The sequence below is a fragment of the Polypterus senegalus genome, chromosome 18 (genome assembly GCF_016835505.1).
Source record: "Polypterus senegalus isolate Bchr_013 chromosome 18, ASM1683550v1, whole genome shotgun sequence".
Taxonomy (NCBI): Eukaryota; Metazoa; Chordata; class Cladistia; order Polypteriformes; family Polypteridae; genus Polypterus; species Polypterus senegalus.
The window spans coordinates 67592177-67619009 of record NC_053171.1 but is presented as its reverse complement, the minus strand read 5'-3'; the positions used below and the strand labels follow the sequence as shown (position 1 = coordinate 67619009).

The following is a 26833-nucleotide window of genomic DNA, read 5'->3' as shown; positions in this document are numbered from 1 at the left end:
GGGCAACAGCCTTCCTCGATGTTTCGTCCCGACTGACTACCATAAACACCACAGCAAACCAGCACAACATTGCCATGCCAGAATTGTGCAGCCTATCTCTTGACATTGCTTCTCTTCAGTAAGAAGTCACAGGGTTGCACATACTGCTGTCTCGTAACCATGATGTCAGAAGAGGCTGTTGTGATGTCCTGGACAATATGTGTAAGAAAGTAATTAACAAGGTGAAGTGTCATAGTACAAGTTTGCAAAGAAAGTAAAGGCTTGGTGGTGTTTGGAAAATCAACTGAGAACAACTGGAGTTCTATCAGCTACACCACATTCCAAAAAATCAGTAATATTAGATTTCAAAGAAAGAAAACTCAAATCTATGTAATACATCAGAATTGTAATGCAATAACTGAAGAGCCATAACGAGTTAGAGACCTCCATATCCACAGCAATTTAAACACACAAAATTAAAAACATAACCACATGAGGAAGGAAGGAATTGTTCTTTGTAAAACTTTCTTGTGAATCATAAGCTTTACTAGGTAGATTTAAAAACAATTGGGCATTCTACCTGCAATATTAACCAAGGAACTTAAAACTAAGAACTTCTTCATACAAAAATCATTACATCTCAATAGCTCAGTTTTATTCAAGAGAAAAAAAATGATAATAATAGAAATGCTCTGCAAAAAGATAATTGCTAATTTAAGATGCCCTATAAATGGTAGACATCTCATTCCAGACTATAATCCTTAATTCTACACTTTATTTTTATGGAGGAATATTTCGGACAAAATTAAATAAATAAATAAATAAATAAAATTACTGTGAAATGTGAGCATAAATAATAAATGTGTCATGAAATAAGAGCCTAAATAAATAAATAAATGTGTCATGAAATGAGAGCATAAATAAATAAATGTGTCATGAAATATGTTTTTTGTTGCTTATTTATTTCATTTTGTCCGTAACATTCCTGCAAACCATCATGAAATACGACTTGAAATAAAACTGTCACTTTCACTCGTCAAAGTTGAGAGGGTGGGCCCTAACAGGCCCTCTAGTTACTGATTGGTGAATCGATAGCACAAGAATGAATTAGAAAAAAGCTTACTACTGCTGATGAAATGGATTCTGCCGAAGATATTACGTATTTCAGAGAGAGAATTGAAGATTTATCGGAAGAAATTACAGAAGAATTTTCAAACAACTTTGCCACTGATCAGAGCTGTAGATTGTTTGAAAAAGTAGCTGCAAATATGCACCTGACTTTATACTCGTAAAACAAGGGTCAAATACTCAGTTCAAAATATTAGTTGGCGCTGCTTTGGGCATTCCATGTCAAAGTACCTAAACTAACACAGCCGTTGCAGTTTACCGTATATCAAACTGGCTCATTTGCCTTGTGATCGTCTTCTCCGACACACCATAATCTGCAATCTGTCGTACTTTTAAACCGCATAACAGAAGGTGTTCTGTTGACTCAGCTGGAATGTCAAAAGGATGGACGTCCAGAGCAGGGAACTGAGTCACCTGAACTGGAGTGTAGTAGAGTCCGTTCCACTAGTTCTTCGATATTTTCAAAAATAGTTTCATCTATATCGGAGTCTAAAAGGGCCGCCAACATTGTAGTTTCTTCCGATAAATCTTCAATTCTCTCTCTGAAATACGCAAGATCTTTGGCAGAATCCATTTCATCGGCAGTAGTAAGCATTTTTCTAATTAATTCTTGTGCTATCGATTCACCAATCAGTAACTAGAGGGCGTGTTAGAGCCCACCCTCCCAACTTTGACGAGTGAAAGTGACAGTTTTATTTCAAGTCGTATTTCATGACGGTTTGCAGGAATGTTACGGACAAAATGAAATAAATAAATAAGCAACAAAAAACATATTTTGTGTCACATTTATTTATTTATGCTCACATTTCACAGTACATTTATTTATTTAATTTTATCCGAAATATGAACCTACTTAAAATATATGGAGGAATATCACGTTATGTATTTAGCATTAGAACAAGGGTGTAAAAGGTTTTTGCTACAATCTGTGTATTACCGTGTTTCCCTGGAAATAAGACTGCATCTTATATTCATTTTTGCTCCAAAAGATGCACTATGGCTTATTTTCAGGGGATATCTTATACTTATTCATATACAACAATATACAGTACATTTATCCAAATACAGTCATGTATCTTCTGGAATATCGCCATAACTCTCCTGATTCAAACCCTGAATTCCAGGCTGAATTTCTTGTTACTCCAGCCGCTTTTAAGATCCTCCAGGATTGATGTGCGCGCTTCCGATGTTTGATGAATGGTCCAATGTGATGAAGCAAAATGCCGGCATACAAATACATTCGTGGTGCTTTGATACTCAGATGTCGCATATTCCCCAAAGTAATGACACAAAACATTTTAAAAGTCTCACATACCATCTCCTGTACTTTCTTTTTTTTTTGCACCTTTACAATACCATCAGAATGTACTGTGGCATATTTGAGCCACAGAGGAAAAAAAAAATAAGGACATAATGAAAATGTCTATTTTGTGATTAAAGTGGAAATTTCAGCTTTAAACTTGAAATGTCCACTTTAACCTCACAGTTTACTTTATCATTAAAGTAGACTGTCGTAAACGTCATCTTTAAACTGACCCAGTTGTTAAATCGCTACGTGCTTCTGGGGCTTTCTCCTGACCGGACAGCAGCAGCAAGTAGCTTTGCCACACAAAACACATTCAATATATAATATTCCATTTCTCTGCACATTTAGAATTCTTAGATTTATACTTGATATCACGTTCATCATGAAATGCATTAAAAATGTATATTACATTTTACTGATAAATCGTTAACTTTGTTTAAGTAATAAATACTGCTTAATAGTTACACATATGCGGTGGCACGGTGGCAGAGCGGTAGCACTGTTGTTTCACAGCGAGTCATGTCCCTTGTGATCCCTGCCTGGAGTTTGCATGTTTTTCTGGTAGATTTCCACAGTGTGCTCAGACATGAAAGTTTGGGGATTTGGTGAAGCTACAATGATGTTAGTGTATGTGTGTGCTTGTGTTCACCTTGCGATGAGCTGATGCCCCATCCAGAGATTTTGTTTCTGTCTTGCGCTGATGCTGCTGGAATGGGCACATCCCAGAATTGATGGATGTAATCATTAAACATCCTTTTCAGAGGTATTGTGGCAAAGTGTCCTCGGAATTTAATGGATGTTTCGGGCGCACGCATCACATCGCATGAAGTATAAACCTGGCCTTAGGCACCTTACTTTCACCTGACAATCTTGACTAGGGCTTATTTTTAGGGTAGGGCTTATATTACAGGGCAGCCTGAAAATCATGCTAGGGCTTACTTTCGGGGGCAAAATGTTTGCTGTTAATATATTTGTCATTTTTCCAAATCAGATGTTAAAGTTTTTGATCTTCCTTTTCTAATACAGTTGTTAAAATAACACTTCAGTCCCATGCTTTTCTGACCTTTTTTAAGTTTTACTGAGAAAGCATTTCTGGTAATCAGTTGTTTGTTTTTATTCACAGTTTTTAATTGTCAGATGGTAATAAAAAAAAAAAAAGAATTAAGTAAATATGGGTAAAAAATAATGCTCAATTAAGAGCAGCAAGTGATTTATAAATTATTCAGAATAAAACCGGAAGCCATTATGGCACTCCAATAATTTAGCTAGACAGTCCTGGGTCAGAATGATCATTTCACATAGTAACTTCACTGCCACACTTGACCTCAACATATACTGTATAATACACTGTACTATAACTAGAATGCAATATCTTCTGTTTTGTTTTATTTTTTAGTGAAATCTTATGCAATATATGAATCTAACATGTGGCCTAATACTTTCTAGAGCATGTGGGGATCAGAAAAAAATTATAACACTTAAAGACAGGTCATAAAGCACCACCCTAAAGCTGTTGGTTCAGTCCTCACCTTACTTACTGTATCAGTGAACTGGCCAAGTCAGTCGACTTACTCGAGTTCCTAATGCCAGAAGGTACGTTCATGGGATTGTGCTATCATAAAATGACAAGGTGTAAAGGGAGTAAGTTTCAAAACTTTAGAATAATCCATAAGTTGGAGGATTGCTCCACTTCCAAAAAAAAAAAAATTCTGTCTGGACATTATTTTTGTCTAAACTCCATGTATAAAAATGATACCTAAAAATACTACAACAAAGTAAAACATCATCACACTTACATCTGAAAAGCGTACTTTAACGTTTGAGCTGGATAAACAAGTACAACCAACATCTTTGCTTTCTGAATATCTGTATTTGATTCAATCACTGATACCTCAAATACTGCAGATTTGCTCCATCACACCGACCCTTTCATTCCTACAAGAAGTCATTGCATGGAAAGTACACACACAAAAAAGTCAGTTACATTTTATTGTCATCAATCATTTTTAAATACATCTATATAAATAGTTATTTAAAATTACAAGCATCTCACTTTACATTTTCTGAGCACGTAATGTTGATCAACACAGTGTGTCCATTTTCATTATCTGCAATTAACTGGGTGTAACAAAAAGCTTTTGAAATAATATTCAATTAAATCTTTTTCAAAAACAACTCAAAAAAAGCACTGTTAGAAATATATAAATCTGTAATAGTTGCTTCACACACTTACTAGTGAGGTAAACCATGAAGAGTTATTTTTAATAGTTAAATGCAATCAAACACAATTGTTTTATACTATTTATGCAATTACCTTTTGAAACAATTGGGATTCCGTACTTAAGCATCTCTCCAATGAAGTTTGTGACTCTAAGGGTTTATTACGAATATTCACTCATGCTTTCTCATGAGTACGAGCAGTAACATATTATAACATGTCAAAACATTACTTTCAAATAAATATTTCATTCACTGTTGGGAGATGAGGAGAAAAAAAAAAAAAAAAAAGAGTCGGGCAGCAAGCAAAAGGCATCAATTCATGTCTTCTTACAGAGTGCACACTACCTCCTCTTCATTGGCCCACTTTTGCCTGTTTTACTGCTACTTCCAGACTTTCCAGAAGACTTGGAGGAAAAAAGTTTGGTCATAAATTCTGAAACATCAGGTAGTTCATGATTGGGATTCAGCATGTTCATGGATTGCTCCATTTCCTTTAAAGGAAAGAAAACAAAAATGAAACACTGCAGGACACAACATGTGAAATATGTACCTAAGTAGCTCTTTAAGTCTTTAGCAATTTAAAAATGTGCAACCATAGTATTATAAACATGATTCGTTCCCTAGACGTGAAGTTAAAATATTACTCTTTCACAATTAAAAGCTTTGGCACAAGTTAACCCCTTGGCACATCTTTACATACCTTCACCCATATGTCTAATATTTTATAAACAAAAAAGGAATATCCTGGTCACAATTTCAACTATGGCACACTGGTCAGACCTTGAGGACCTAAAAGTGAAATAACTCAAGAGTATATTTAAAGTCTTTTCGAACATCTTTAAAAAGTACATAAAAGATTGTTGATATCAAATGCCAAAGTGATAGCCATGTACACTAAAAACAGATTGTTAAATCCAAAATAAACAAGCCATTACCAGATTATCACACATTTATAAACTAGACAAAATATAAAAGGGAGGAGAAGAATGCTCCTGAGAAGGCAATTAAACAGGTAAAAGACAAACAGAAATACACATGTTTTAAATCTACATTAAGACTGAAAACACTGACACAATTAACAGAACTCTCAGAAAAGCAAGGATTTCATGGTATGACTTGGTGACCAACAAAAGTGAAGGACGCATAGAAGCTATATATAATACTCAACTTTAACTTAAACTGTTTTATTGATATTGAGCAAATCGCTGTATAATTTTATATGTAACAGGTATGTTGTATCATTTATAATATTCACACCCCTTTAATATCTGATAGTAATAATAGGAACAGCAGAACCCCCGATTATCTGAAGTAATGTAGATATAAGCTACCTCAGAAAATAAAAAAAAAAAAAAGGATGGCTGCGGCAATTTTGGATTAAAAACCACAATATAAAAGATAATGGCAATTTATTTGGTAAAGCATCACTTTCAAGCCACTTTTAAAAACCTTAGTGAATTTATTGTTCCTGGCTTCTTTGCTGCAATGTTCTGCAGTATTCATGGCAAAGCTTTTATGAATCAGAAGAAAAGTTGCTTATTACATTAAGATAATGTGGAACCTCGGTAAGTAAGGGCACAGGTATAATGGATTTTGATTTTATGCAGTTTTCAGTTAATGTGAATATTGACCCTTTAACGCCTTTGAAAGTGCATTTATTTGAACTCTGTCCAATAAAACATCTCTCAAAAAATGTTTGCTCGACTTTTTTTTTTTTTGGAGACATAAGAATTTTTTGAACTGGTCTAAAATGCTAAACTATGAATTTATACAACCCATTTATCTGGAAGTCTTAAAAAAACTCAAGCAGCTGTCTGAAATAGAGCTCAATCAATGATCAATACTGTACTTCTGACTCAAATAATTCAACTACTGTGATGCACTCCAAAACAATAACTGTAAAAAAACCTGTAGGTATGAAAGATAATGAATGCAAATCTAGAAATAGCCCTTTTTGCTATTAACCTCCTTAGAATTAACCCCAAGACTTGCTTGGGCTCGGAATTCTATGTGAATACAGTTAACCTAGAATGTCTCTCAGGATATAGTTCTTACTAGCCAATCCACGTCGTACCATACACTGCATAATCAGGCTGGTTTTTTAATAATTTTTAAGCACAGGGAGAAAATTAACATTTGAAAAATCGGTAATGTAATAAATCAGCAAGAAAAGCAACATTGTAACAATGCACGGAACAAACCAACACACAATCGTCCGTGCGGCGCTCAGGTGCGGAGGGTGGAACGGGATAAGAGGAGAAGGACGTCCACTCCACTCCCTCCGTCATGCTAGTCTGCTGATTTCTCGTACAGTATGCACTGCCTGCTCATGTGCCCACCTCCAACTCGTCACTCGAGTCGTTGTCGTCTTTGTACAGTCCAGATGCAGCTGTGACTCACGTAGACTTTTCATTGCTCTGTGCGGTTTTGGCTGCCTTTCTATATATAATCCACCAAGACACCCGACCACGGTGGGAGGGGGGTGTGTACAAAGTACAGGAGCATCTAAGAAGACGCATGTTTGTTACGGATGCGAATTGTTGTATGTAGCATGTAAAACAGTTTGCTATAGTGCACGTGGTCGTGTGTCGTAACCGAAAACTCATTTTTTAAAGACTGCTCACTTCATTGTGTTTTAACCTCAGTTGTAAAGGAATGTTTTAAGGATCCGTGGGTCAGAGCAGCATGTGACCTCTAAGACAGACGAATATAAAGGACGCCGGTTATTCTGTGTTGTCGCGTCCGAGTTGGTGGGCGTGGCTCTGTGAGTGGTCGTCGTATTCCAATGGTCTTGGAGTTGGTGGCTCCTTCCTGCGTACGCCATAGGTGTGTCACTTGTCGGCGGCTTAGTGAATCCATGCCCCTTCAGGCGTGCTTTCCATGGTTGTCTTGCCTTGAATTATATTATATATATATATATATATATATATATATATATATATATATATATATATATATATATATATATATATATATATATATATATATATATATATATATATATATATATATATATATATATATATATATATATATATATATATATATATATATATATATATATATATATATATATATATAGGTAATCCAATGTACAGTGTTAAGCCTGAATAATGCTAATGACAGTAGATAAAATAGTATTATGCTGCAAAAAAATAATGAATAATTCTGTGTGTTTTTCCACTCTAGGGTAAGTTAGCAATATTCACTACCTAAACTAAAACTGAACCATTAGTTGAAACAAATGATAGTGACGACAATGTGAATTAGTCATCAGACATTGACACAGATATTGAAACTGATGCATATAGTGCTGTACAACTGAGCTGCCGTGACATGCCAGGTGACTTCAGTCACATGAAGGTTGACCGTGGTGCAAGTAGGGGTGTGGAAAAAGAATTTCAATCAAAGACAAGAAAGACCCCTAAACACTATTAACAATGCAGCAAAATTCAATGTTCATGTGAAGGGAAACTGTAGAGGAAACTAAGCCTCACATTGTGGCAGCCTATAAGAACACAAAGAGCAGGATTAATTGTACGGATCAGACAATGACATACTTTCCTCTCATGTGCAATAAAACAGGAAAAAATATTTAAAAAGTGCAAAAAAACACTCTTCTACTCTTCCAACTACAGTACAACATCAGAGATGATTTCAATGCATGTCGCATGAATGAAATGCATCAAATCTGTACAAGTATGGCAGTGGACACTAGACATACCTTTCCAACTTTGATTGACATTCTGGTATATACATATTTCTATTACAAATAACAAATTTCTCCCTTGTTGAAAGAAAAAAAATTATACATTTTTGGCTCATTTTTCCAGGGATAAATACAACACTAAGGATAAATATAACACTAAATCAAGTGCTTATGTATGGGTTACATTTTACCACCAAATAGGTGTTTAGATTTAGCTTTTCTACATATAAAATTTCATAATGCAATGTTTATTTCAAAACCCTAGTATGGAATTAATTTAATGCTGACTGCAGTGCCATTGATAAGATTTTATTTATTTTTAAAAAGAATACACATGCAAATGTAGCAATACATAGCAATAAAATTGTAAGGAATATACTTAAATCCCAATTATACCTGTCAGATTAAGTTTACAGAATACATTTCACTTTTACAAATTTTAATTTCTGCATTATCAGTTTATAGGTGAAGTACAGAACTCTTTAACGCTAGGAATGACAAAGCTAGAAATTCCCACTTAAAATAATTATGAAGAGCTCGTCCTAAAAAGTAGGCTGTAACATTAAATTATTTTGGGAGGCTCTGGTATAATATTTGAAACTTTCTATTTTTAATAAAATGAAACAAATACAGTTTACAGTAATTCCTTCACAATTATTTCCCTATTAGTTTGCCTAAATATTAAATCAGGATATGTAACTGTAGTCAAAATTGTTAACGGTCTTTCTTTACAACTACAGTTTAGCAATTTGAGCTTTCACTGTTTCAGTGTATGTGACTTACTTACTCAACAACCTTGCTATTTACAGTCAGTCCTCATAACCACCAATCCACACTACCCACCAAAACATTAAACTAAAGGCTTATTAAAAACAAAATGAAATTTTAGTGGCTGCATACAATACAAAACTAGCTGTGAACATAAAACTATAAAAACTCTTTCTATTGGAGCTATGCAATATTACATTCATGATATTGTTACAATTGAAAAGCTACAATGTTCTAAGTTTCCTTACTGGGTAATATTTTAATTTTCTTGAGTTTAAGTGGTTCACAGTGGACTAGTGACTAAAAACACTCCTTTAATACAGAAAAATGAAAGCCTTTAATACACAAAAAGATGTTTTAAAAATGAATAATCTGTATCAGACTGATATAGATCAAACTTAAACAGCCACAAATAAGGGAAGTTTAAAAGAAACTTCCAACCAAAAATTATATATTTATGTTACTTGGCCTATGGGGTTTGTAAAATTGGCAAGAGAAATGGACAAGCTTTCTAATAAAATGGGTGTATATGTAGACCAACACTGGACCACATCAAAAAATATCAATAGCCCATCAAAAAGAATCTCATGTTACTTACATCACGTGTCAAGTCATCTGGTTGTACACTAATGAGATGCAAAACATGTTTTTTGCCAAAATACTGTTAAATAAATACTTCCAGACAAATACAGCAATTTATGTTGAAGATATGTATTTACATGAGCTTTTGAATTGAAGTCCCACCTCCCCCCTTCACTGGTCTTCAGTATAAAAGCCCATTCCCAGGTGAATGTTTATCCTTAGCATTTAAGGAACAGCAAACCTGAACAGTTACCAAATTCCAGGACCCTAATGAATTTCAAAGAGTACGAAGCTCAGACTAACTTCATATAAATGTTCAAAAACCTCATTGTGAACTTTCTATCTTAAAACATGGCTACAGATTTCACATAAATTTTTAAGAAATTAAACAATGTTACAACATACTATTTACAAGGATTTTGGGGACTTTTACACAGATTAAAACACAAAGCCTGTAATCTAATATTATCACGTTTTTCTAACAGAGAGCCATTTCTTTAATGTTTCGTTAAGCATGCCAAAAACTAAATCTGAACAAAATATCCACTTAAGCCTAATTAAAGTCGATGAAATCCTCTGGTGTGGAGCAAACGGATCTTTTTGAAAACTGTACAATTACATTACAGAGTGAAAGTCTTCAGAGAGAAGGGAAACTTACCCGTCTCATTTCAGGATCATTGGTGTTTACTACTTTTGGAAGTAATACAATTATCAGCAGGGGTAGCACCATCATCATAACCTAAAATAGAAAGGTAGAATATTAAAAACGTATTGAACACAAGTAAAACAGGATAATAATCACATCTTCATGCAAACTCTTGAATACTGTTATTCCTATATTATTTTTTGTAACAATGCCTTGGGTTAGTATCTTAGTAAGGACAATATTGTATATAAATTTGGAAACACAACTAATATTCCAAAATGTTCCATCAGATGACATTTTTTGCTTCTGGGATATGCAATATAAAAAAAGGACACTACAAAATAAATTTAAAAGAAATGCAATTTAGAACTCTGTTCGTTATGCATTTTGAAGGCACATTTTTCATGGCTCAAGAAATACTTTAACATCCTGCCTGTTAACATTTGTAGCTCAAAATATGTCATATGACAGACAGGGTAATTAAATAGTCATTCTTTAAAGCTTGGATGAATTCCACAGCATTTATATACCAGATTCAACTTATAACTGTCAATTTGATTTTTGACTTCTCTAAATTCAGCTAGCTAAAATGTTCAGTAATTGGCTGAATCCAAAACAAACATATTACATGTTAATTTTTAAACTTCTTAATGAATCTGTAATTAAATATGTTGTTAAAACTAGTTTGCCCTTAAGTAAGAAATAACCTAGAAAACAGAACACAGGTGCCTTCACTGGTGGAATTCCAGTCTTCAATACATTTGTTTGCAGGGAAAAACTTTAAAGACACCATTTCCAAAGGTCTTCATAAATTTCAAGTTTAAAGCATCTTGAGTGCATTCAAAAACATAATGCTAGATAGATCTGATTTAATAAATTAGACACATATGCTAGATCTTTATTTATCCACCAGGGAAATTTGGCTTTTATAGCAATTCTTTAAATAAATACATACATAAATGGAGAGAGAAAAAAAATATATATACATACACACACACACACACACACACAAATACACCATGATCTAAACGCACACCAGAAAAACTAAAAAGAAAGAATAAAGTATGTTTTATACTATTCATTGCAAGAAGAACAACAAATCTTGACTGGATGTAGATGTTGGTTTTATTTTCATACAATCAAAGCCAAATAAAAAAAGTTCTGTGTGTGCAAAGACTGTGCAAATAATCCACAGCAGCTGCAAAGGGAACAATCAAATTCACTATATTTCAAGCTACCATCAACAGATATGAATTTTAAACTGCAATTTGTAACAGTGAGTTACTCCCATTATTTAAAATTTAAAGCAAGGTAAACGCTTTTTGGTACAAAAGCTCCAGGGACTCTTTTACTACTACAAATCCTTTCTACTGCATGCACTAAAACCTACTTATTGCTCTACAAAAATCCGATACAGCATCATAATAACAAAATCTTTTTTTCAGAATAATCTAGTGTCTCTACAAATTTTATTCATTAATTAAAATAGCTCTCCAAATCTGCTTTATTCCTGTTAATGTTTTGAAAAGCAAATTAAGCAATATATTAATATATTACCTGGACATTACAAATGTAAAAAAAAGTACAGATTTCACTTTTTCTTTCTGACTTTGTTTGCTTCTTATCTTTTAAAAAACAGTGTTACCACATCTCTTTAGAGTAAAAAATGCTGGTAAATTAATAGAAGTTTAGCATATTTTAATTCCCCTCAATAATTTGCCTTTTCTTCCAAAATAGCTTAACAGTACAAGAGACAAAATTATGTGTTGGGATATCACTAAATGAAGCAGTAAATGTTATGAGATCATATAGGATTATTACACAGAAGTGGCTTAAGGTCTAGGGTTACTTTCATAATAATAAGATCAGAAGGAGGAGAGCTGCAACCAGCCCTAAAATGCAAATGTTGACCAGAAAAGTTCTCACAGTTGGGATGCAAATAGACAACCAAATTCTAGGAGCGTCTTTCTTTTTAATATGCTGGTGGGGGTGTTGAGATCCAAGCAGTTGTGTCTTCATTTGTTTAAAAGTGTTTCATTTTTTTTAAATGATAAAGTTACTGGCCCAACACATGCACACAATTAAAACTAGGCTACATTTTAGATTACAGATTAATGTCAAGATAAAAAGCACATTCCACCCAAGCCAGTTATTATTTCAGGGATGCAAAGAAGTTGTTTTTAGGAAAAATTTCAAATGCAAAAATGAGACGGGTAAATTAAAAAATATATATATATATAAACACAAACATTTAGGATGATGTATTGCAGCATTAGGAGGACTTTAAAATTACTTACCATAGGGTTCATCAAAAAGTCTGTCCAACCCCAAGTTTCTCTTTTCAAAAAATAAGAAGGAGAACCACTGGACCTCAGCTGAAGAGGGTAAGGTAAGCGAATCACCTCTGATGTCTTAATGTAATTGACCATTCTTGCCCTATAAGAAAAAAAATTCAGTGGGGACATGTCAAGCAAATTGCAGACTTACAGGGTTTAACTCTTGTGTTTGATTTGATCCAGCAAAATAAAATGAATAATTCATTTATTTGTTTATTTAAATAGATAATCTCAGGGACTTGATGAGAACAAAAAAAAAAAAAAAAAAAATTATCAAATTGAAACAATTAGCCTTGTGCCCTATCCAGGAACTAATCCTGCCTTGCACACGATGCTTTAGAAGAATAATATTCTTTATATTCATATAGCGCTTTTCTCACTACTCAAAACGCTCTCCACGCATGATCTACATACTGTGAGGCAACAACACTACCACTGTGCCACAGCGTGGATGGATTTGCCTCCTGCTCAAGATAAATGGGTTTGAAGATGGATAGATGGAAAGAGATAACACATTGAATTAAACCTTTTTTCTTCTGATCATTCAATACACTGACACATAATGGCTAATAAAATCAACAACTAGGGGCTACTTTGTTAGATATTGCTAGACTGTGTTCATTTAGGAAAAGCATTTTTTCGTATATATATCAGTGGTTCTTAACCTAGGTTCGATCGAACCTTAGGGATTCGGTGAGTCAGTCTCAGGGGTTCGGCGCCGGGAGGTCAAGACATGCACCCGACTCATATGATTCGTATGACATGCCCAGCTTGGTCATCATTAGCTGTAGGTAATTACGCTACATTGTTTGGCCAATTGGTGCTGCAGGGAATTTGGTGCACTCAGTAGTCGACTTATGACTGTCTTGATAGTATGTCGTGAGATTTCTTTCTTAATATTTTAATCCATACTAACTACGTCGAACAAAAAAAGAAAGTGGTTGGACGAATATGTACAACATGGATTCACATATATAACAGAACGTGATGGGAGTCAGCGTCCTATCTTCATGATTTGTAATGCAAAGTTAAGCAATTCTAGTCTAGTACCGGCAAAACTAAAAGAACACTTCCTTAACCTACATGGAGATGGGGAATACAAGAACACAACGCTTGCTGAATTAAAGATAAAGAGAGCCAGATTTGATGAAAAGGCCACTCTGCCTGCTCTCAGTTTTGTACCCATTAACAAACCGATCCTAACAGCATCGTACAAAGTTGCTTACCTTATCGTAAAGCAGAGCAAACCACACACCATTGGTGAAACATTCATAAAACCAGCTGTGTTGAAGATGGCGAATCTGATGCTGGGAAAAGCAGCCGAAGTTAAATTATCACAAATTCCTCTTTCAAATGACACCATCAACGACAGAATAGAGAATATGAACAAAGACATCTTAACTCAAGTAGTTGCAGATCTAATTTCAAGCCCGACAAAATTCAGCCTCCAACTGGACGAGACCACAGACGTTTCTAATCTAATTCAACTTGCTGTATTGTGCACTATGTGAAAGATGACATGATAAAGGAAGATTTTTTATTTTGTAAGCCTCTTACAACAACAACTAAGGCAGCTGATGTGAAGAAACTTGTGGATGACTTCTTCAGAGGCAACAATCTTTCGTGGGATATGGTTTCTGCAGTTTGTACGGACGGAGCTCCAGTCATGTTGGGAAGAATGTCTGGTTTTGGTGTGCTAGTGAAAGCTGACACACCACACATCATTGTTATGCATTGTATTCTGCACAGGCATGCGCTGGCAACAAAATCTTTGCCTCCAGAAATGACGGAAGTATTAAAAATTGTAGTTTAATGTGTGAACTATGTGCGAAATTGTGCGACAAGGCACCGCATTTTCAGTTAGCTGTGTAAAGAAATGGGTTCTGAATGCGAGGTACTTCTGTACCATTCTAACGTTCGGTGGTTATCCAGGGGACGGGTGTTGAATCGTGTTTTTGCTATGCATGTGGAATTAATTTAGCGTACATGGCCGATATATTCGCATCATCTCAATAATCATCTCAATCAGCAGATGCAGGGTGGGGGAGTCAACAACTTAGAAGCGGAAGAAAACCTGAAGGCTTTTCAAAAAAAGTTGCCGTTATGGAAACGACGAACAAAGAATAATAACTTGCCAAACTTTCCCCTGCTGGATGACTGTGTAAGTAAGATCGAAGATGTCTCTGGAATCTACAGTATACTAATAAAAGGCAAAGCCCTCACTGACTCACTCACTCACCCATCACTAATTCTCCAACATCCCGTGTAGGTAGAAGGCTGAAATTTGGCATGCTCATTCCTTACAGCTTACTTACAAAAGTTAAGCAGGTTTCATTTCGAAATTCTACGCGCAACGGTCATAACGGTTGACAACATTCGCCATGTTGAACTTTCTTATTTATGGCCCCATCTTCACGAAATTTGGTAGGCGGCTTCCCTGCGCTAACCGAAACCAATGTATATACTTATTTCAGTGGTATGATGCCACTGTCGGCCGCCATATTGAACTTTTCAAAGGTCTTTGTTACTTATGGGCCCATCTTCAAGAAATTTGGTACATGGGTTCTCAACGCTAACTGAATTCTACTTATGTACATATATACGTCCATAGCCTGCAGCTCAGTTACCGTGTGAGGCGCCATTGGGTCTCCCATCCCAACGCCTCCCACGTTGTTGGCTGCCTGCCTTTATAAGGCCGTCCGTCGCTCCGGTCTCTACATTCCCTTCCTTGCTTCGCCACAGGATTCATGTCTCCCTGCTGATAACTACAGCCTTTTTATTTAATCCACAGCTTCTCCGCCGTTTTATTGTTCGTTTATTACGATTATAGTTATTGTTTACGTATTTTAGACTTACTTTAATTGTTCAGGTACCCATTTCCTTTATCATTCCAACCGTACCCCCATTAACATGTCTATCGAGGTGATCACCATTGATCAAAGAACTGTCACTTACCGAGTGGTTTCCATGCCCGGAGATGGCTCCTACCTTTCCCAATCTCTGTGTTACATATTGCACGGCCATATCAGGCTCACTCTTGATATCCGGAGGAACATTCTGTCTTATGTATTGAATGATTGGGACAGGTTCAAGGTGTGGACTGATGATGGTACAGGAGATAATTACACTACACAGGAGCACTATAAGAGTGAAATGCTTAAGTCCTTCACCTATGGTTCTACATGCGAGTTGATGGCTGCTGCTGAATTGTTCGGTTGTCGCTTTCAAGTGTACCGAAATGGCCAAATATTTTACACCTTTCGACAACTGCCAGTGCCTCTTAAACATCTTAGACTCACAGGTGACAATTTCAGTAGCGGACACTTTGATGTTTATGAATGTTTAAACTCTCAAAAGCTGGATGTGAAGTTATCGATGAAACCGGTTGTATGCTTACAACGCTTGACAGATGCCGAATGTCACTTCAACACAAGTCCTGCAAATACTGTTGTAATTGAAACAAACCATGAAACTCAAAAGCAATCCAAGCTGTGAGATTTGAAACAAGATTACTGTTCACATGGCCAACTGTACGTTGCATGCTCAAGAGTAAGCTCAGCGCACAGCTTGGTCATATTACAACCGGAGGGCCAAACTCAAAATGTAGTATACAAAGAGATCCTAAACAAATAATTATTGGTATATTTTCCCTCAGTTTAAAAAGGTTTAATTTTCTTCTTAATAAAAATTTTACGGTAGTACTTCGCCGCTGCGAAGAGTGGGTATTTTGCTAGTCGTAGATATTTCTGCAAGCAATTGCCATGCACATAGATGAGCTTGCAAAGTCTCTCGACAGATACTTCCCTACAAGAGAGTCATATCCAGCATGGGGGAGACAGTCGTTTACGTTTGACATTGAGACAGCAGATGTCAATGATGAATACCTCGACAAAATCATTGAAATTCAACAGAGCCAGATTCAACAGCAACTCTTCAGAACAACAACGGTCTCATTGTTTTGGTGTCGACAAATGGTAAGTTTTCCTACTACTACTAGGAAAGCCCTGGAAATTTTTATACCGTTTGTTACAACATATCTTTGCGAGCAATCTTTTTCGAGGATGCTAGACATAAAAACGAAGAAAAGGAAAAGACTTTGTTGTGAAAAAACCATGAGAGTGGCACTTGCCAAGATGAAGCCACGGATTTCTGAACTGGTCTCTCAAAGGCAACAGCAGAAGTCACACCGATTTGCAGTAAATATACATTATTATTGTAGCCTGGTGAAAATTAGGTGATGGGTGTGTGTTAAAATGTTAAATGCAATTTAGTCTCACAGAACCATTAGTATAAAACATGTCATAAGATAACCACAAGTGAATTTTGCTTAAAAGTGGGTGGTACCAATTAAACAGCTTATTGAGTGTCACATTTCTATACCAACCCAATGCAGTGCTTTTGAACTGCAAAGAGTGGTGGTGCTCTTGTTAGCCTGATTTGACAGAGAGCAACCTTTTGATTATAATAAATGGTATACAGCCGAAGAGCTGTCTGAAATTAGCCCTATTAAACAAATAAATAGGTCACAGGTACGGGTAGCACAATGCATACGATAAAATTAAACTTAATCTGTTGCAAGGGAAAAACCTTTACGTAATCTCAGATGATATATTGGCATTTGAAGATATCAATGAACTAATGGTAAAAGTGAATAATAGGCAGTCATATGTGTTGAGTGCTCTTTTTTGTTCAGTTATGACAATAGTGGCGGAGTCGATATAAGCTTAAAAGAACTGGCAGTTATGTACATGAACACATGTACAGTGGTACCTCAGTATACGTTCACTTAGGAATAAGTCCAACTTGGTATACGTCCTGTTTGGATACGAAAAATTTTGCTTGGTATATGACCTTTGTTTGAAAAATGACTCGCATGCTAGAACACTGCACGCTACCCTTGTTTACCTCTCTCGAGACAAACCCACGACTAGCCATGACTGCCGACAAGCGTCAGTGCACCAGTTGCTAGTATTCAGTGAACAACCCGCGCTATAGCTCTCTGTGAATTTTCACGTGTGTGGTATAGCGGGTCCGCAGCTCCTGTCAAAGGCCAGTTTTAAAATAAATAATCACCGCGCTCATGGCTTGGTGAGGGGGTGTGGTGGTTGTGTGCACTGCTGAAGCAGTTCTCAGGGCGATTCGCGATGTGGCCGTTTCTCACCTAAGTACACAGGTGAGAGACCATCTGCATTCGTGATTGTTCCTGGGGCTGCTTATCGTGATAAACAGAAGCGCGAGTCGGCTAGAAGGGGAGGAAAAAGAAAGAACTGACAGAAGGGTAAGAGACAGAAAGAGTACGAGAGAGCGTGCGCGCATATGAAGTAGCTGAAGTAGGCAGAGTGAAGGTCAGCTGCAAGTAGGGCGACTCCCCTGTTGGGAAGCAGGGGGGCCACCAGGTAAAAAGGCACCAGGCTTTTTCTTCTTGTTTTTTTTTTTTTTAAAGAATGCTTCCTGCTGTATTTTAACCTTGTTGTTTTTAAGAAGACTTTTTTCTATTGTTTTTAACCTCCCCATTTCACTTCTGATTTTATGGATTATTTATTAGAACTTTGGAGACTGCACTTTAATTTGAACACCTTGTTTTGTTGATCTATACTAATAAAAGGCAAAGCCCTCACTCACTCACTCACTCACTGACTCACTCACTCACTCATCACTAATTCTCCAACTTCCCGTGTAGGTAGAAGGCTGAAATTTGGCAGGCTCATTCCTTACAGCTTACTTACAAAAGTTGGGCAGGTTTCATTTCGAAATTCTACGCCTAATGGTCATAACTGGAAGGTATTTTTCTCCATTAACTGTAATGGAGTTGAGCTGGAATGACGTGGGGGGGGAGTTTGTGTGACATCATCACGCCTCCCACGTAATCACGTGAACTGATTGTCAATGCAGTGCGTAGAAAACCAGGAAGACCTCCAAAAAGCGCTTAAGAAAACATGCATTATATAATTGAGAAGGCAGCGAAAACAATAAGAAGCGAGCGAGTGACATATACTACCATATTCATGAGTGTTGCTGCCTCGGAAAGAAAGCAAGGTGTAAACCTAAACTTTAAATTAAGTTCATAGACAGGCTACGCTGGCGTTTCACATGCCCACAGGTAATGCGGGATACAAGTTTAATGAGAGGACGAGGATATAAACGAGAGTTTTGATCACTTTGTAACTAAGTTAAAATTGTAGGTGAAGGGGTGTGCTTATGCAAATTCCGAGAGACTGTGTTTGTGGGGGATTGACAGTTAAGGCGGTGGGGAGTCACGTCATCATCTCCCCTCCCATTCATCTCATTTCGCTCTGAGCTGAGCTCCGTGGCTAATGCCGTCTTTCGAAGCAACTTGTCAGACTGCCACCAAATACTCACAGAAAAATCCACAAGTTAATACACACGCTATCTCTAGAGTTTCTCCACACTGAATCCTCCAGGCACTACTTACAAAAGGTCACATTGACAATCGTGTTACGTTATTTTTAAAATCTTTCCTTTTCTTAGCACAAGCACAGCTGAGAAGCTTGATGCATGTGCTCCATAACGCGTTAAAAATAATGCATTTAATCACACTTTGCATTACAAGCAAAGGGAGCTTTTGTCAATGCATGATTTCCTGGTACACGATTACATTGATCAGCGCATCCCGATTCATTTTACCCTCGCACCACCTTAGTTTGAGAAGAAGTCTGAAAAAATATGAGGTTAACACAGAAAAACAGATCACCAATTCAAGCTTTATGAATAATCGATTCGCCATCAATAATTGTTTTGGTAAAGCCATCCTCCTTCCATTTTATAATTTTTCCGCCAATAGCCATGATTAAATGAACGGTAAATAAAGTAAGAGCAAAGCGAGGTGACTTATTTAGGCAGGCATATATATGACAGCAACACTCATGACAATGTCAATCATGTTACGTTATTATTAAAATGTTTCCTTTTCTTTTTCATTACTTCTTTAACACACTACTTCTCCGCTGAGGCGCGGGATTTTGCTATATATATAATATATGAATGACCTCCAAAGAGCGCTGAGACTTTTGATATCATGAACGTGTCTGCAAAACTGTGGTCTCCTGCCCAGCAAAGTCGAGCAGCCAGCGCAGCATAGCTGTGCCGGCCTTTGAGACGCTGACTGCGCTTCTGCCTTAAGTCAAAGTGAGCACTTTTAATTTTTTTCATCCTCCCCCTGCGCTATAGCCCAGACAAGTGCAAACACGGACCCCTTTTCTACACCACGGAAAAATAATATTAAGGCGATTCACACTTTCTTTTGCACGTATACGATTATGAGGTCATCACCTCGGATTATGAAGACACGCACACGAGTGGAGGACTGACAGTGCCATCACAGCTGATTAATGGCGGGACGCCTCACCAGTCTACACAAGACCCACCGCGACTGTCCCCAAAAGGCGATCATAACGTCAGCGAACACATCTCTCTATACTATATAAAAGAAAAAGGCAACTTTCCTTTCTTTACACCTCTTATCCCAAACCAAAGCCTTTCTCTCTTAACAGTGCAGAGGACACAAAACTAATTTTCTTTAAATGCCGGTAAGGCACATTACCAGAGGCACAAATTTGAACGTTCACATAGAAAATGTAATTTCTATACCACAGCCGTCGTGTAGCGCCTTTCAAAAGGGATCTACTACCGAGAGATGATCCATATACATTTTAGCTGCTGTTAGTTACTTACCTGTTGTGTTACACAGTCTTTAAAATGTAGTTTACCCAAACCACTCCAGTAGTGCTCAATGTACCTGTACTTCTTAAAACGTTAATGTTTTACTGTTTAATAACTTATAGACTATATTTTATTATTTTTCCCTTGCACTCAGTGACCAAAGCTATACACACACATATAGACACATACAAACATACACACAAGTATATATATATATATATATATGTATGTACTGTGTGTATATATATATATATATATATATATATATATATATATACACACACATACATATATATAATTTGTGTGTGTGTATGTATGTATGTGTGTGTATATATGATGTAGATAGGTATGTATATATATATATGTGTATATGTAGATATGTATATATAGATATGTAGATATGAAGATATGTATGTGTATAGTGTATATATATGTATGTATGTATGTATGTATGACAGCAGCAATCCAAGCTTTGAGAAAACAGTAAAAAGGAGGCGTGTCAGACGTCGTGGTACATTTTCTGATGCAGCTACCGAAAACAACTTCGTGACGCTGCCGCCAAATACACAAAACAATTACTTTGACAATCATGTTACGTTATTTTCAAAATGTTTCCTTTTCTTTCTCTTTCCTTCTTTAACACACTACTTCTCCGCTGCCAAGCGCGAGTGTATATAGATAGATAGATAGATAGATAGATAGATAGATAGATAGATAGATAGATAGATAGATAGATAGATAGATAGATAGATAGATAGATAGATAGATAGATAGATAGATAGATAGATAGATAGATAGGATAGGAGAACAACACTCATATCAATGACAAAACAATTACATTAACAATCATGTTACGTTATTTTTAAAATTTTTCCTTTTCCGTACCTTCTTTAACACACTACTTCTCCGCTGCGAAGCGCAGGTATTCTGCTAGTTGTTTTAATAAAAGCACTTTGCACTTTTTCACCATAACCTTTCTTTGTTGTTACCGATGAGGCACATTAGCGACGGTGTAGGGTTCAAGGGCTCCCCGACAGCAGATGGGAGCATACATCAAACCCGCATCGTCACAACGTGATTTTGTGTTTTTTAACGTAAATTTGAATTGATTGTTGAAAAGTATGAAGGTGGCATGTGTATCCGGGACATGGCTGTTGCATACCATTTGCCGAGAATGATGGTATCTACGATTGTGAAAAACAAAGACGTTATTAAAAAATAAAGTGAGGTTAAATTTTCATTTATTTCATCTAATTGCTTTAATATTTATGTTATTTTAGTATTAAGCAGTGTTTAAAATTATTTTATACAACCCCATCAATGTAGAATATGCCAATAACAATAGGATTTTTTTTTCATGGGAACGGATTAATCATTTTCCCATTATTTCTTATGGGAAAAATTTGTTTGGTATACGTCCTGTTTGGTATAAGTCAAAGGATCAGGAATGGATTAAGGACGTATACCGAGGTACCACTGTATTTGAAGTAAATGGTGCATCACACTCCATCAAACGGAAGTGAGACTGCCGTTAAGAGAGTGAATACTCAAAACACCCAAGTAGAACTATTTGCTGCTGTTATGCAATATAGTGATGCAACAGTCAAAATGAGTGAAAGATATTGTAGTGGACAGAAGTACTGCTCAAACACATGGAGCCAAGTAGCTGCAGTGGTGTGTGTCCCAGTAGATAGATAGATAAGATAGATAAGATAGATAGATAAGATAGATAGATAAGATAGATAGATAAGATAGATAGATAAGATAGATAGATAAGATAGATAGATACTTTATTAATCCCAAGGGGAAATTCACATAATCCAGCAGCAGTATACTGATACAAAGAAAAAGATAGTCATATACGGAGCTGCTGGAAAGGCTGCCACTCGGATTCGGCGCCGGAAATGAAAGTACTTATTCAATATACAAATTAATCCGCAAACTTCAGTTAACTTATGTTACTGAGCTCCAAAATTGAAACCAGTAATTTTAACTATTTTTTTGAAGTCTTTTGCTAGTTGGCATCAAATCTTTTGCTATCTCACAAAAAACTGTAGCCACTTATTGTACTCGGCCTGGGGAAGTTTGGGGTGGGTTTATAGGAAGAAACCTTGTGAGTGAAGCCTTTTCCGTGGTGGATTTTACCACTATTGACTAAAAAAAATTGTAATGAACTGTCTCCAGATGTGTATTCTTGTTTGAGAATCACACCTTGCCCCAGGAGACTAAGCTTGCTTAAAACTCAGCCATAAGCATTCATTAAAAGGAAGGCACTTCTGAATGGTATCCAATTTATCCAATTTTTTTTTCATGCCCATTAACATGAAATGAAATCAAACTTGTCTGGTTTTATAAAGACACGAGTATTGTCAAATAAAAGTTACAATGAAGATGTGACAATCAACGAGTTAGAAGTTAGTAACGACAACTGACTATGCTAATAGTCGAGACAATCTATTTGCAGTACACCCAAGGATCCCATGTTGTGAGTAATGTAAAGTCTGAAAGCCAAAGAATACTGGAAGAGGTGCATGAAAATGTGGCAGCTGTACACCCACCTGTATTTTTTTGAAGGACAGGGGAAGGAAAATGCTACAACAATTATAATACAGGATGAGTATCCCTAATCTGAAATTCTAAAATCCAACACACTCCAAACTCAAAAACGAGTGGAGTGCCAACATGACGCCACGGCTGGCAAATTCCACACCAGGGGTCTACTTTATAAACCTTTACTTGGATTTTGGCACAAAAATATGTTTACACAAAAAAGTGGATGTGGTTCATATGGAGTTACTCTAAAAACTTCTGTTAAAGGACCGCATGTCATTTTTAGAAACAAGTATTTTATCTAAGAGAAGTCCAAGTGTAGAGTCTGGTCATAAATTATTTTGGACAGTTTTAAATGGGAAATATGTGCAATGTACAATTTCAGCTTATTAACTGTATTCTTTGCACAAACTGAAGAAGACTGTACTTTATAGATGACTTAATTTAATTCCTGATCAGAAATTCCTTTCCTGTCATTTCCATGAATGAACAACTTGAAACATGCTGACAGAGTCTACAAATGCTACCTGTACCAGTATGAGCAGATATCAATCAAACATGAGGGAAGCTGCTTTTGACCAGGTTTCTAGGCCATATATAAGAATGACAGGGCTTTGCTGAAAGATTATATTTAATAGACAGGTTAAAGGCCTCATTCACATTGTTCCTCGGTGGTGCCGTGGCTAAGCAATACAAGATCATAGACCATATAATTATATTATTCTGTACCTCATTTTGCCCTTTGATGTGATATCCACACGAACTGGTTCAAATTTATAAGCTGGAGACACAATTTCTAATACGTAGGAACCAAAGGGGACATCATTCACAGTGAAACTTCCATCAGTCCTGAGGAGAAAGAAAAAAAAAAGGTTAGCACAGGATGTCACCTGGCAGTGTAATAGCTGGAAAGAAAATTATAAGAGCAGAGAAGAATTTAGCCTTACGCTAGAAAACTATGGCAAACAGTTTTATCTACAACATTAATTTGTGTAAAAACCAAACGGTCAAGAACCAGAATGATCATTCCCAGTGACTCTTAACCTCATTGGCTGCTGGTTGTTTTCTGCCAAATCTTACTAGGAAGCTAGTTGGAGCCGTTAGAGTAAGACAGTTAAATAATGATAGATTTCTCCTGTTCCAATGCTCCTCTGTCCCACATCCCTAATGGAATATACATTTTGATAGTATCTGAATCATAAAGCATCATTTTAAAGTGAAAATGACTTAAGATCAATGTATTTACAGTGAGGTAGAACCTGTGCTCCTGGAAAAATCTCCCATAACAGACAGCTAGAAGAAGCTGACTATTTTTATCTGTCCAATCCACCCCTTTCATCATCAGAGCAAAAATAATCTTGAATGAAAATAAGTGGTAACAGCCATAATGCATTTATGAGAGGAATATCCATCCAAAACAATCCAATTTTTTGTGAACAGACAACTGAATAGTTGACAAAAGCAAAGTTTATGACATCATTTACTTAGACATTAAAAAAGCCACTGATACAAACACACATCAAAGATTCATTCTGAAACTAGAACCTCTGGCATCACAAGTAACCAACAAAACTGGGTCTCAAGTTGGTTAACAAGCAGGTCATAGAGTACAGATAAGAGGAGAATGTTCCAAATGGAGCAAAGGCCATCAGTGGAGTCCCTCAGGGGTCTGTCCTGAGTCTGTTATTTTTTTCAGATTTACATTGATGACACTGCTTTCAGTATAACTAGTACATTTGTGAAATTTGCAGATTATACTTCTATTGAAAGAACAGCAGGCATTGAAGATACAACAAAGCCTTAAAAAAAACAAAAACAGACTTGACCAAGCTTTGAGAACACTTGCAAACTGCAGTTTAATGCAGAAATGTACTACGTCATAATGTCAATTATAAATACAAGATGGGAGACACCGCCATACAGGAAGCAACCTCTGAAAAAGATTTAGGGGTTTATGTTAACACAACATTTTTATCAACCAAGTTATGTGCAATGGTGATTTAAAAGGGAAATAAAATGTTAATACTGTAAAAAACTGATGAATATAAATATAGAGACATAATGCTCAGTGAATAAAACACACTAGGGAGACCACATCTTCAATCCTGGTCACCACACTGCAAGAAAGACGAAGCTGCACTTACAGCTGGGCTGAGGAGAGCAACAAAGTGCATTATTTGACTTAAGAACATGTTGTACTCCGACAGACTCAAAAGAATTAAACCTGTTTAGTCATGTGCGGAGGAGACTGCCTGGGGACCTAATACAGTTCTTCAGAATTCCCAATGGCGCTGATAGAGTAGATTCACATTTTTATCAACTTAAGGGTGATGAATGGCATAATCAAGTACACCAGTAGACTGTGGGAGTCTTGAACAAACAACTGAGACATACATGGGGTTGAAGCAGAGACCTTAACAGCCTTTAAGAAGTCCCTGGATGAGATATTGGGATACCTTTGGCATTAGATAAACAAACCTGATGAACTGAATTGTCTGCTGTCAATTGTCAAATTTCGTAGGTTCAATCAGCAGCTTTGAAAGACTGAGAATGACACAATCAAGGAAGAAAACTTTACACGTTCAATAGTAGCCAGTGCTAGAGCAGCCCTCATATTTTGGGTGAAACACTCTACCAACAACCTTTTTGTTTATCCATTTACTGGTGTGTGTTGCAAGAAGTAAACTAGACGCGATGACAGTTGTGTGCATAAACACACCGACACAATAAAATGCTGTCAATTCAGCGAACTGCACGTCGCCGGGGAATGCGAGTCCCTGGGGATGGAAATGCAAACCATATAAAGAGAACACAACACATGAAAATCCCTCAAGCGAATATGCAAACTACACAAAGAGTGCGCAACAACCGGAAACAGCGCTTGAGTTTTTCTACAGTTAAGACTATGACAAACTTGTCTAATGCACCCCCTCTGATGTTGCTAATGTGAAGGATTCGAGTGTATCTAAAGGATTACGATGTGTTCGTTCCCAATGGGCAGAGACACGCTAGAAGGCAATTACCTGAAAAAGCCGACATGCTCCTCTCCCTCGACGAGCACCCGAGCTGAGCTTATCCAGTCCTGAGCGCGAATGCCCGGCACCACCGCACGGCCCTCGATTTTGAAGCGGTCACCGTTTGGCTGTCCCGAAACAGCGGGGAGATCTTGTTCATTAAAGCCGTAAATCACCGACCATAAGGTCGGGAAAACTGTGCATAGTGCCAGCCACATCTCGTAGGAAGATCGCCAGGCTTACAAGAAAAAAACAGCTGCAACTCGCGTCCTCGGCGGAGACAAGCGTCAAGTGGCGTCAAGTGGCGTCACGACGGCAAAGAGCCTACTTCCTGTAACGTGCCCGGTCACGTGTCGATGTCGCAACTAAAAGGCCGTCTTATGGTGTGTGCAATCTCGGCAGCCCGGAACAAGCACCCTGGAGCTCGAGGTAGCAGGTGTTGAGTATATACACAGTTGTCATTATTGAGGTCATGGACTATAATGTTAACCATAACAAGACGATCCAACATAATCATTGGGACATTTCCTGTGAAGATACCTGCGTGAGGCTGCCATCTTCAGTCGAGTCCTGACTCAATTTAAATTGCTTGGCCCAAAACCTAAACTTATAGTACAAGGGTGTATCATAACCATACACAGCATTCAACCTCTCATGGATTTCCTTTGCCTTCTTCCCTTCTTTTGTTAAAAATGTAATGACTGAACAATGTTATCAGTCTTCACAGACTCCCAGGTTGATGTGTTTTGCCATCCTGTCTTACTGAGTGCTTACCATGAAATCAACTCAAACTGGATATGTGGAATGCCAAGACAGGTCCTAATCTCCAATGACAAGTTCAGATCTGTGACACAAAATACATGATACTTAGATAAATAACTGAACACCTGTCGTATACAAATCCAGTTGTTTTTA

General features: G+C 36.8%; 1 protein-coding gene across 1 annotated transcript; it reads right to left on the bottom strand.

Moving 5' to 3' along the window:
- Positions 1-4383: 4383 nt before the first annotated feature.
- Positions 4384-26255, bottom strand: emc7b (ER membrane protein complex subunit 7b). Its single transcript, XM_039741496.1, has 5 exons — positions 25928-26255; positions 23634-23753; positions 12636-12774; positions 10351-10431; positions 4384-5124 (listed from the first exon to the last, which is right to left on the bottom strand). Exons 1-5 carry the CDS (start codon positions 26134-26136, stop codon positions 4975-4977), a joined length of 699 nt encoding a protein of 232 aa, XP_039597430.1. The 5' UTR covers positions 26137-26255; the 3' UTR covers positions 4384-4974.
- Positions 26256-26833: the final 578 nt, after the last annotated feature.